General features: G+C 39.6%; 1 protein-coding gene across 5 annotated transcripts in view; it reads right to left on the minus strand.

Moving 5' to 3' along the window:
- Positions 1-10,213, minus strand: part of USH1C (USH1 protein network component harmonin) — a 47,429-nt gene extending 37,216 nt beyond the window's left edge. For 3 of the 5 annotated variants that reach the window (XM_058806382.1, XM_058806380.1, XM_058806384.1), the window contains exons 1-4: positions 6,336-6,439; positions 5,974-6,041; positions 3,869-4,012; positions 3,176-3,314 (exon numbers count right to left, since the gene is read on the minus strand). In XM_058806382.1, coding sequence (XP_058662365.1) covers positions 3,176-3,314; positions 3,869-4,012; positions 5,974-6,041; positions 6,336-6,404 — 420 coding nt within the window. In that variant the 5' untranslated portion in view covers positions 6,405-6,439. Of the gene's footprint in view, positions 1-3,175; positions 3,315-3,868; positions 4,013-5,973; positions 6,042-6,335; positions 6,440-8,300; positions 8,367-10,177 lie in introns of those variants that run through there. The other 2 variants (XM_058806381.1, XM_058806383.1) reach the window with 2 other exon arrangements.
- Between the last annotated feature and the right edge of the window lie 849 nt (positions 10,214-11,062).

The following is an 11,062-nucleotide window of genomic DNA, read 5'->3' on the forward strand; positions in this document are numbered from 1 at the left end:
ATAAATGCACACAAGAGCATATTTTATTTTCCCTCCAGTATGGGAATAAACTTTTCCCATACAGGTATTTTTAATACTCTCTTCTACTGGACTGTCATCTTATTTCTCAAACTCAACGTAATGACATTTGTATTGCTGACAGACAATAACTGAGGTTGGTTTACAAATAACCCTATTTATCTAGGCTGAACTACAGAAGACCTATAAACATACAGCAAACTGCTTCTCTTTAGGATACTTGAACAGCTTTTCCTGAACAATGGTATCTAATATTGGAGTAATTAATAGCTGTTTTCATGTATTTTCTTACTTTTGTACAGGTATCACTGTATACCAAGCTAATGAATCAAAGCTGTAGAGATAAAAGTCTGTGGGACTGAGCAGAGTAGAACAGTAACAATTATTCTGGTATTATATCACAGTTTCCCCTTTCCCTATCCAACCAAGAGATGACAGACTTTAGAAAAAAGATGCAAACCTAACTTTTTCTCAAGTAAAATGCCTATTATTTCTAACTTTTAACATGAGAAATATAATATTTAGTGCTTCTAGGAAATGGAAGGGCTTCATATAATAACATCAACTGTTTCAAATTTCCCATTTTGTATACTGCTACCACTTTCATCATTCACACCAATCTCTTTGTATTCAGCAGAATCCTCACATACAAGTATCAAAAAGCAGTGGGGGGTGGGGGGGAGATGAAGTCCATTTCTTAATGGAAGGACAAAACACTTGTGCCTTTTAGAGAAACTGTAGTCAAAAAAGGGTCAAACCTACAAGTATCACAGAGACCTTTCATTATTATTTGGTCATTTTAATATAACTTGGAAAGTACCTCGAGAAAAAACATGCAATTTGAACTGGAAATTTTAAAAGCTGCAGGATGTAAAACTGATGGTATAATAGAAAATCATTATACCTTTCTCAGACTGCATTTTTGGGATCAAAAATGTGTAGAGATTTTGTTAAATAAATCAGGTGGGTGAAATTTCAGAAGCAGTTGGCTTTACTCTGAGACAGCAATTTAGAACAATGGGCTGCCTGTCAGGTCTTGTTATTCAGTGAGGTTCAGAAAGTGCCTAGTGCCACCTATTATCCAGGCACTTTAGGCTGAGCTTTAACACCACGTATCAAAAACCAGAAGCCGGGCAGTTACAGGAGCTGCAAAGCACCATCTGCCCATATGAATTCATATAATCCCTAACAAGTTTAGAGTCAGTGTCAAGCATTCTTCCCCCTTAATGTCCCTACTTTGTCAGCTAAAACCTAACAATGTCCTGATTTACAAGAGAGTTCACACACTCCAGCCCAAAGATCCTTTACAAACCTCCTGACTGACACCAACATGTCCAACAACGACCCTGGTCACAGAAAGCCAAGGGGCCTTTTTGTGTACAGAGAAAGCAGGAAAACTGACATCCTAATAAGAGCACAACAGCTGAACATCACTCCTTATGGTGTCAAAATATTAGTGTGAAAGAAGCAGAGATGCAGAGCTGCAAAACAGCCTTAACACCGATGTATTGCAATGTATTTAAGGCAGTGGCTAGTAAGTCCTTTATTCATCAGCATCATTAGTGCCGTCCAATATTTTCCAGACGATGTCTACAAAAGCCAAATAAGGGACTGGTCTTGATCTTTTTCTCAAGTTTCTAGCAGTCGAGCAAGGAAGCAGAGGCAATCTCTCCTATTGAGCTCCCCACAGCCCAGGAACAACTCCCTTGTGTACACTTCCCATTCTTGCTGTGTCATGCAGAAGATGAGATACATCAACTTTTGTAGTGCAAACTGAGAGGGTCCATCAATGTCCTTTTCTGCAGTTGCCCATTGGCAAATCCCATGCTTAAATTAGGCTGAGCACACATAGAGCACAAGGTTTGTGCTGAGCTACAACACCCTCTCAGTTCTAACTACACACAAAACTCGTGGTTTTGTTCCAAGGAGTTTGTAAAGCATCCCCCTGGATGCACCTGTCACACATGCTAGTCATGCACCTGTGCAGAGCAGGCTGACAGAAGATGGAACCAATTCAAAGGTGGTTGTGGATGGGATATATAGGTAGGAATGCACAAACAGAAGGGCATGCACATACATGAAACAGAAACAGTTTAAATTCTAGAAAGCTTTCAGCATGAGTAACACAAATAGGGAAACCTAACTTCATCTGCTTTGTTGATATTTATTTTTATTTTTTCATTTAAGAGATTTGTGAGGTAATACTAAAGCATATCTACAAAAACATGCTAGCTTAATTAAACTTAATTAAAACTAATGAATCATACTAGTCTAATATATTTTGGACTAGTGTTAAACACAATCCTTAGCCATCAATACTTGCAGTAGATATTCAGACTTGACAAATTAAAAGTAGCCAGGCATATTATATATATTAGCCTTTCCAGTCAGAAATTCAGACCTTTAGTACACCTTATCAGATTCAAAGTCTGATAGAAAGATGCAGACATTTGCCACAGCAATTTCTTACTTCTCTCTTCACTAAGCAATGCCACATTCAAAAAGAAACCAAACACCCAAAACATTATTAATGCAAATTACATGAGTATTGCAGTGTTTCTACACATAATTATTTTTGCCAATCTTGTGGGCAACTTCATGTATCCAAAATTCAATCACAGAAAGTGCAATTCTATGCAGTAAAGAGGATACTGAGAATAGTAAAAAATAAGTTATTTATTTTATTGCATAAACCAAAACCCCCACAATCTATACATAAAGTTCAAGTAAATATTTCATTACACAAATTATATCTATGCAAGATAGAATTAACACTTAGCATTTATATGTTCTGTTCTACATTTAATCAAAACTTAGGAACTTAAAGCATTCTTCTACAGTCTAGAAATCCTTCTTTCCATCTGCTTACATATAACTGTTGCTACTCCGAATGAAGTATAAGCATTCCAGGAAAACTTTAAGCCTTCAAAAATTAGCATATCCCAAACAAGAAAAAAAGAAGGCTTACATATAATTAACAACAGCAAAATAAACATTTTTAATGACTTGATTCACTGCTGGTATAATGGTATTAACCATGGCATTACTTTACATGTAGGAATTCGATTTGAAGTGACAAAGAGCATCTTGGCAAAATCAACTTCTGAATGTTAAAGAACAACCATTAGCACCTAACATGAATATAGAATTTTCTTACCTGAAGTCCAGCATTGTCTGCCTGGCCTCCTTTAACTAACTGAGAGATGAAGAGGCCACAGCTGAATTCCACTCCACCTCTTACACTTAATCCGAGCCCTTCAGGATCCAATCGATCCAATCTCACCTCTTTCAGCTTTCTGCAAAAATGGAACACATTTGAGTGTTCAGCTGCATAACACCTTGCCTCAATAATGTTTTATATGCAAGTTAGACATTATTTATCACTTATATAATTTAGGCATAAAAAGCAAGTTCACTGAAGTTTGGATGGATGTGTGTTAGCTAAACTATCAAGTTTATTCATATGAAAAGATATTTTCAATCACTGAAACTGCTTTTAGAAGGTTAGAGCGATGAGATTTTTCTATTATGAAATTCAAGAAAAATGAGAAAATATTGGTTTTGACTCCTTTACTTTGCTGTTACTAGATTAAGCCACTTGGCAAACAATTTAGGTACAGTACAGGTAGTTAGCAGGTAATTTAGGTACAGTACAGGTAGCTTGGCAAACAATTTAGTTACAGTACGTGTAGCTGTACTTCTAGCAAATATAGCTAAAGTAAAATAACTATGCCCAAATCTACACAGATGGACAATATTTTACTCTGAATTTACCTCAGTAAACTCAGTATTTCTTGGTTTTTTATTTAAGTTAGCTGCATTGTTTTGTTGCTGCTCTACATTGTCTCACCGTGATCGTTTCGGTGTAAGCTGATCATATTCCACCTGGTGCTTTAATGGGATGAGTGGGCGGATAGCATCAAACAGAGGCAGCCTGCTTGGTTCATTAATCACCAGTTTCAGGTCCCCTACCAACACTGGGAGATTCATAGACCTGTCAAAATACAGTGACAAAACAAGCAGGTAAACAACACACCAACAAAAAGTTTCATTTTATAAGTTGTTGTGCTCATGGCTTCAATATGTGCATGTCCTTTCAAGCTGCCAAAAGAGATATTTATGCAGATACTGGTTTGATGAAAGCACACTGACCCCTGAGAAAGGAAACCTTCTGTAAATAAAGAACATTTGCTTCAAAACATGTGAAGTCTTCTATACATTCACTTAATATTTTAAGGTCATGCACATCACGTTCATAGACAGCATCTCCAACTTCATTCTCAGAGTATCTACAAGATTTATGGAACCATTTGAAAATAACTTTCCAGATTAGACCCACCTGCCTAATGGATTTTTGTTTCTTTATTAGTTAGGGATCCTTGTAAGTAAATATAGGCTACAAGCTCTTTCCTTTCCTGAACTTAGAGTACTGACAAATTGTTTCAATCCATGACAAAAAAATATGCCAATATTCAGCAGCTAGAGGAAAGACTTGAAGTTCCAGTTTTTATTCAAAATGAAATTTGAAGGGTGATTAACTAATCCACAAAACCTACAGAAGTTAAACTGTTGTAAACATCTCTTTCATGAGAGCTAGGCAAAGTGGTCTCCTTGAAATCGTCAGCACTGAGATGGTTATAATCTACAAAATATACTTTGTTGTACAGCTGCAGGAGTGGAGGAACAGCTAAGGTTCAACAGAGCTATTCCTATAAAATATTCAGTTAAACTTTTTCTGTGTTATTTACTGTTCCCTTTCTTTAAATTCACATTTCCTGGCATGCAATATTCCCGAGGTATGGGCACTGAAAATACAGATCAGGAATACCTATACAGGATTAGAGGTCAAATACTTCTGGAAGTACTATTCACAGTGAAGCAGAAATAAAATGCTAACTCCAACAGCAAATGTACATATTTTTGCTTTAGGATATTTCATAATGTATTCCCAGGAAGTGATACATCATCATTATATGTTCACAGAGATATTGAAAATTTTGCCCAAGACATGGCAGTTGTGGAAACTGAAGAAAAGTTGCCATATGCATTGTTAATTTTGTAACTCTAAGAAGATTTTAAATAATTCAGACCTGCTGAACCAACTGGCTTTCCAAACAACAATCTTTATGAATGGAAAAGCAATTAGACAGACCAGAGTGAAACTGAATCAGATATGCAGCTGAATACCCCCATAACTACAAACATCAGATGGAAACATATACATTTCACTCAGCTAAGAAGCTTTTAATCAATATGAATGGAAACAATGTCTCTGAGACCCACTTGCCTATGATCAGTGGAAAATATATTCTCATCTTCTCTGAAAAACAATGGATCATGGGCTGATGTAATTTGCAACAAAACAAGTCTGAGGCAACTGTGGTTTAAATCAGTTCAGCAGAAGGGTTGGTAATAGGCCTATCACCTTTCCAATTTTTTACCATTGTGTTGTAATAAGCCAGAGTCATTAAACATGCCAAAAAATTCTGAGTATATTTTTCCAGCTTTGTGAAGGACAGCTGCAAAATTTTGATCAGAAGAGTTCTCAAAAAATCTTTGTAAAGTGATGTCAGCAAAAAATTTGTATCAAACAAATAAGCACTATTTGGAAATATTAATGATTGCTATTAATGCTCTCTTCCCGTTTCCTAAGAACAGCTTTATCACGCAGGAGCCTCCCCCCACACACCCCCAGATATGAATCTACCAAATTCTTATAAAAAACTGCCAAGTCATAAAACCAAAGTAGCTTTATAAGTGATTACAGACATGCTGCTTCTTTGCCTGCAGGTTATGCTGCGAAACCACAAGATTTCATTAAACAGGATAAAAACCTCTTATTTCAATTACTTTTCTAGTAATACATAGACTATTTAAATAATCATGAATATTAATTCTTCACATTAAAAAATATTAGTAAAATTTCACACCAAGATATATAAAGCTAGATCTTACTGGTGGTACATCCGCAGCACGTCATAAAGGTAATCCTTCTCCGCTTCATTGTCAATTAATAGATTGACCTGAAAACCCAAGGACACTATCATTAATCTCTGACTTAATAGCCCAAATGCTGAACATGAGAGACTTCCACAGATTCTTAAGCCACAGAGCAAAAGTTTCATTAAGGAAAAACAATTTTTTAAAGATAGATATGTTTTTGCAACAGAGCATTACCTCACAGTGTCACACTTACAATGAGACTTTCTAAAATTAGTATGACAACAATTAGACAAGGTGGTGAATCTTGATATACTCTGTATGCTAGATTTCCCCTCAGCAGTAGTATTACTACAGTAATAGCATATTTGTCTTACCTGATAATCACTGAACTGCTGAATAAATGTCTTCAGAAACCTTTTTGGCCACTCATTAATGTAGCACATGCTGTCACAGATAAAACCAGCGCGCTGAGATACAATCTCTGTGCCGTCGTCCAAACCACCGATTTCAGGAGCTCACTTATAGCATTATGCAAACTGCTACACCTCTGTTCATCTCTGCTCCAGCTCTTAACTGATAGAACTTGCTAGTTTTTCTTTCCTCCCCCACTAATAGCACCTTTACTTAAACCAGTGTCATATTACTATGCCCGCTGTTGGATAATTACAGTAAATTAAAGCAAAAGAAAACCAAACCTGAATTCTTACATGAGGAGTTCAATTTATATTCAGTGATAGTGAGACCTCCACTAATCCTACTTGAAGTGAAAGGTCACATCACATCAGTTTTACATCTGGACAAGCCTGATGTTTAGGAAAGCAATTTACATCTGACCTAAAGGGTAATATTACTGTGACGTGAAGACTGAGAAGCAATTTGCATACTTAAAGAAAGGCCCTTTCTTTCCAGGTTTGCAATGGTTTGTATTATGTTCTAAACTAAATACATGCTTCATATTCCTTTTGTCCCACTTGGCTCTCTAAAGCCAGCAAGTCTTCACATACCAGTGGTTTTCTATTACTTGTACCTCCTGGCTCTCTAAAGCCAGCAAGACTTCGCATTCAGGTGGTTTTCTGTTACTTGTCTCCTCTGGAAAAAGACACTTTCAAAACACCTAAAGGCCAGAAAGCTACATGCAGGTCAAGATTGCTTTACAGTTATACCAGTGAATACCATTTAGTCACAGTGAATTTTGACACACATCACATAAAATCTGTCTTAAAAGGAAATAAAATGTTTGCAATCAAAACTTCAGTAATACTGTGCACAGACTCGAGGCAAGGCTAATTGTAAAAGTAAAACTCAAGGTAAAACTAATTCCAGCATCCATTTTTCACTTCCCTAACAGGTAAAGTACAGAGCTCACTCCCCAATGCCAGCTAAGATACTGTATGAGCAGTGCCTCACAAAGAACATTAAATGTTTATTAATCCTACTCAGCAAAGGGCAAAACCATCATCATCTCTTTTTCCTGACAGAGAAAGAAAAGATTAACAACATTCAATTTTTCTCCTAATATGCTTGCGGGTGGATACATCCAGATTTCCCCTCAGAAAACGGAGGGCCACGTCTAAATTCTGCTATTTCTTCTGACAAAATGTTCAGTCTTTCTGGTTGACTCCTGCACTTCTCATCCTACATCAGCAACTTCCTTCTCATCTGACCAAACCCAACACCCAGGTGATTTCTAATATATTCAGAATGCTACAGCTGGGTTAATCATCCTGGGCCACTGCTACTAATAGGTCATTCTCCTCTTGCTGCCTTCCCTTCCATCAATTATCACTGCATCATAGCCACCTGCATCTCATGCCATTTTCCTAATTCTTTAACTCCTTAGGGTTAAATCTTACTGAAAACATATGCTTTACCTGGACTTATCAGCAGCTTCTAAAATCTGACTCTAATTTCATAAATTCTAAAATATCATCCCTCCACTACATAAAAAAATAAGTTAGCAGTGACATGGTTTAACTTGGATCACAGAAGTATTTTAGGATCTGTTTCTCAAGAAAATTACTGGAGAGTCATGGGATAGGAGATTTCACACCTTTTAAACCAAGGATATTTTAGAAAAACCATCTGGGCACAGCCCTGGACAATTGGCTCTTGAGAGCCCTGAGCACGGGGTTGGGGCAGACAACCTCGAGATGTCTCTTCCACCCTCAGTGATTATTTAAAGAGTCTTCATATTAGTTGTATCATTGATAATCCTAGAATACAGAGTTGATTATGCTCAATTTCTCACTACATACACTGCACTGTTTTTCATATAAATTTGTTGTCATCTTATTGTAGGAGTTCCATACTGTTGTCTCCTTATGGCAAAAGTTCCATACCTTCTTGGTGTTTCTCATGGGCAGTTTCCCAGAGCACTGACGCTTTCTCCTTCACAAAGCAGCCACTGACCCCAGCTCCCCTCTCACCCACCCCCCTCTTTTATAGCACTCTTCTTCTCACTGCTTACAGCTGTGGCCTGGTAAAGTCAGGCCTGTTCCTAATCTTTGCTAATTGGCCCAGCTGCAACTCCTTAGGGGTAAGATTACTTTCTACACTATCTTTATGTTCTTATATTCTATCCCCCTACAGAAATGAATAAAAAGTCATCACACAATCTGCACCTACATACATAAAAAATGAAGTCTGTCAAGAAGTCTGCCTAAGTTTATTCAGTGGAATAGAAGCTGTGGGGAAGAAAAAGCACTTTTTTGGTGTGGAAAAAGTTCAGATGGCAATAGTGCAATATGTTAGCACTATTCCAATCTGCCAGATTTCAAAGAAGAGTATGAAGTCCTGTTTAAGCTAGCCAGATTTTGGAAAACTATTGAAGGAAAGGGAAAATCTGGTTTGGATATATAGCATATTTTACATTGCTGCTTGGTTGACAGGGAAACTGATTATATTTGCTAAGAAAAAAGAAACTAAGAAAAAAAATGTTAAGTAAGATAACTGCCATTAACTGAGGAAATTTAGATCTTGTAGTGAGCATCTTCACTGGTATGTCACAGAAAAAGTAAGCATCCAAGACTGGGTGCTGCAGAGGTCACTAGAAGCAGGATGATGCAAAATAAAAAAAAAAGAAAATACCTATTTCAATGTCTTCTAACTCTGATAAAGCTGTCACTGATACCTGCATCCCAGCTGTTTGCAGCACTGACAATAAATCTCACGTTGTCAGGGGTGGGGCTTGAATGATTTATGAATTATAGCAGCAATGAAAGGGAGAAGGTTTAAAGTTCACGACAGTAACCACCCTCCTAGAAACAAGAGTCTTTACAGAAAGGTTGCACAACCCACTGCTGAGTTATACAGTAATAGGGAACAAGGCAGAAACAATGTGCTCGATGTCTACAGTCATCATGATGATCCAGGTCCTTAATGTTCTTGTACTCCAATTTGACATATAGAAGGTTTTTTTGCACTTCCTCTAATTCATCCTAACAATCCTTTGGTTAATGTGTTTATTACCAGGTGGCAGACACTTCTATAAAACACTACATTACTTTGTGGAAATTGCGTGTCCTAGCTGATAAAACAAAACAAAACCAAGAAAAAACCAAACCAACCACAACTTTCTTCACAAAACAAAACGATCCCCACAAAGCACTACAGAAAACCTTAATCTGAGACAGTCCTAAGCGGCTTGGCAAAAACATCTTTTACACATGCAAACTATTTTCTTCCTCCTTTCCTTAATTAGAGCTTTCTGAGCGTTCCTCGCTCATACAATTTTGCGCTCTGCCGAGCACCTATTTAACCGGATAAATGACAAAACGACAAAATGCCAGGCAGCCCGAGCGGCTCCGCGTATCAAGCGCGTTTGCACATGAGCGCACAACCGCGCCGGGGAATGTTAAGGTGGAACCGGAGCGGGCCGAGCCCCGCCGGGGGCGCGCAGGGCTGAGCGGGCACCGCCAGCGCCTGGACCCGGCACCGGCTCCAACGGAGCGCTAAACACAAAACAAACTGCTCCAAGCCGTGGAAAAGCTCGTATATTGGGGAAGGTTCCTCTTCTCTCTCTCTCTTTCTAAGGTCTTTAACCCATCCCGTCCCCGGAGGCTGCCACTCGCGCCGGTGGCAGGGCAGTGCGAAGTCCCCGAGCTTCTCCCTCCCTCCCTCCCTCCCTGCTCCGCGGCTCACCGGGGCACAGCCGTGCCCGGCCGGGGGGGCCGTGCGGCCCGCAGCCTCCGTGCCCCGGCCGGCCCCGCCGCCTCACCTTGTGCCGGAACTCGCGGGCGACGCGGCGCTCCATGGCGCGGCTGCGGCTGCGGGAGCGGTGCGGGCGCTGCGCGGGGCGGCTGCGCGGGCGAGGCCGCGCCCCGGGGCGGTGAGAGGCGCGCCCGCCGCCGCCTCCGGCAGCCCCGGCATCGCAGGGCACGAGCAGCCGGGCACCGCTACCCGGCCCGGAACGGCCCGGAAAGTAAAACCAAAATAAACGTGCATCCATACACGGCCCCTGCCCCGCGGTGTGCTACCCGGGCTGATCTGTACGACGGGTTCTTCTCAAACGGCACTCAGCTCCCATACCAATTTCTCTCCTGTATTTGTAGGTCTGCATGCATGTCAGTAACAATAATAGTTAAGGAAAGCATGAAGATGTGAACTTTAAAGCATATAAAAGCATAAACACCCGGGTTAAAAGCAAAACAATCAAATAAAAAACAATCTAGGCCCAAACAAGCGGAAAAAAATTGCTTCAATAAATTGTTGTACGGCAAATAATCTCAACTTCTTTGTTTTTAGGTAAGCAGAGTGAAGCTAATGGATCATTGTCTAGATCAGACTTCCCCCAGCCTTTCCCACAATGTTGTTGCTTACAAATACAGCCTCTGACGTGGCTGCTGTGAGTAACTGCAGAAGAATCAAGCTCGGTGCACCTGAAGAGGAACCTATTTCGGACTACTCTCTTCCATACTATTTTGTCTTGAGCTGGTTCCTCTCCCACTTTCCCTACTGTGGTTCAAGATCATGCATTTCCTCAATCAGGAGGGTAGTGAGCGGAAAACACCTGCTCACCCAAGTCTCTTGGTCTCCATGCAAAATCACCTTCAACCACATAACTCCAGAGAGAGCAGGGTTTACCTAAGGACAGGTAACTTAC

The sequence above is a fragment of the Ammospiza caudacuta genome, chromosome 6 (assembly GCF_027887145.1).
Source record: "Ammospiza caudacuta isolate bAmmCau1 chromosome 6, bAmmCau1.pri, whole genome shotgun sequence".
In the NCBI taxonomy this organism is placed as follows: domain Eukaryota; kingdom Metazoa; phylum Chordata; class Aves; order Passeriformes; family Passerellidae; genus Ammospiza; species Ammospiza caudacuta.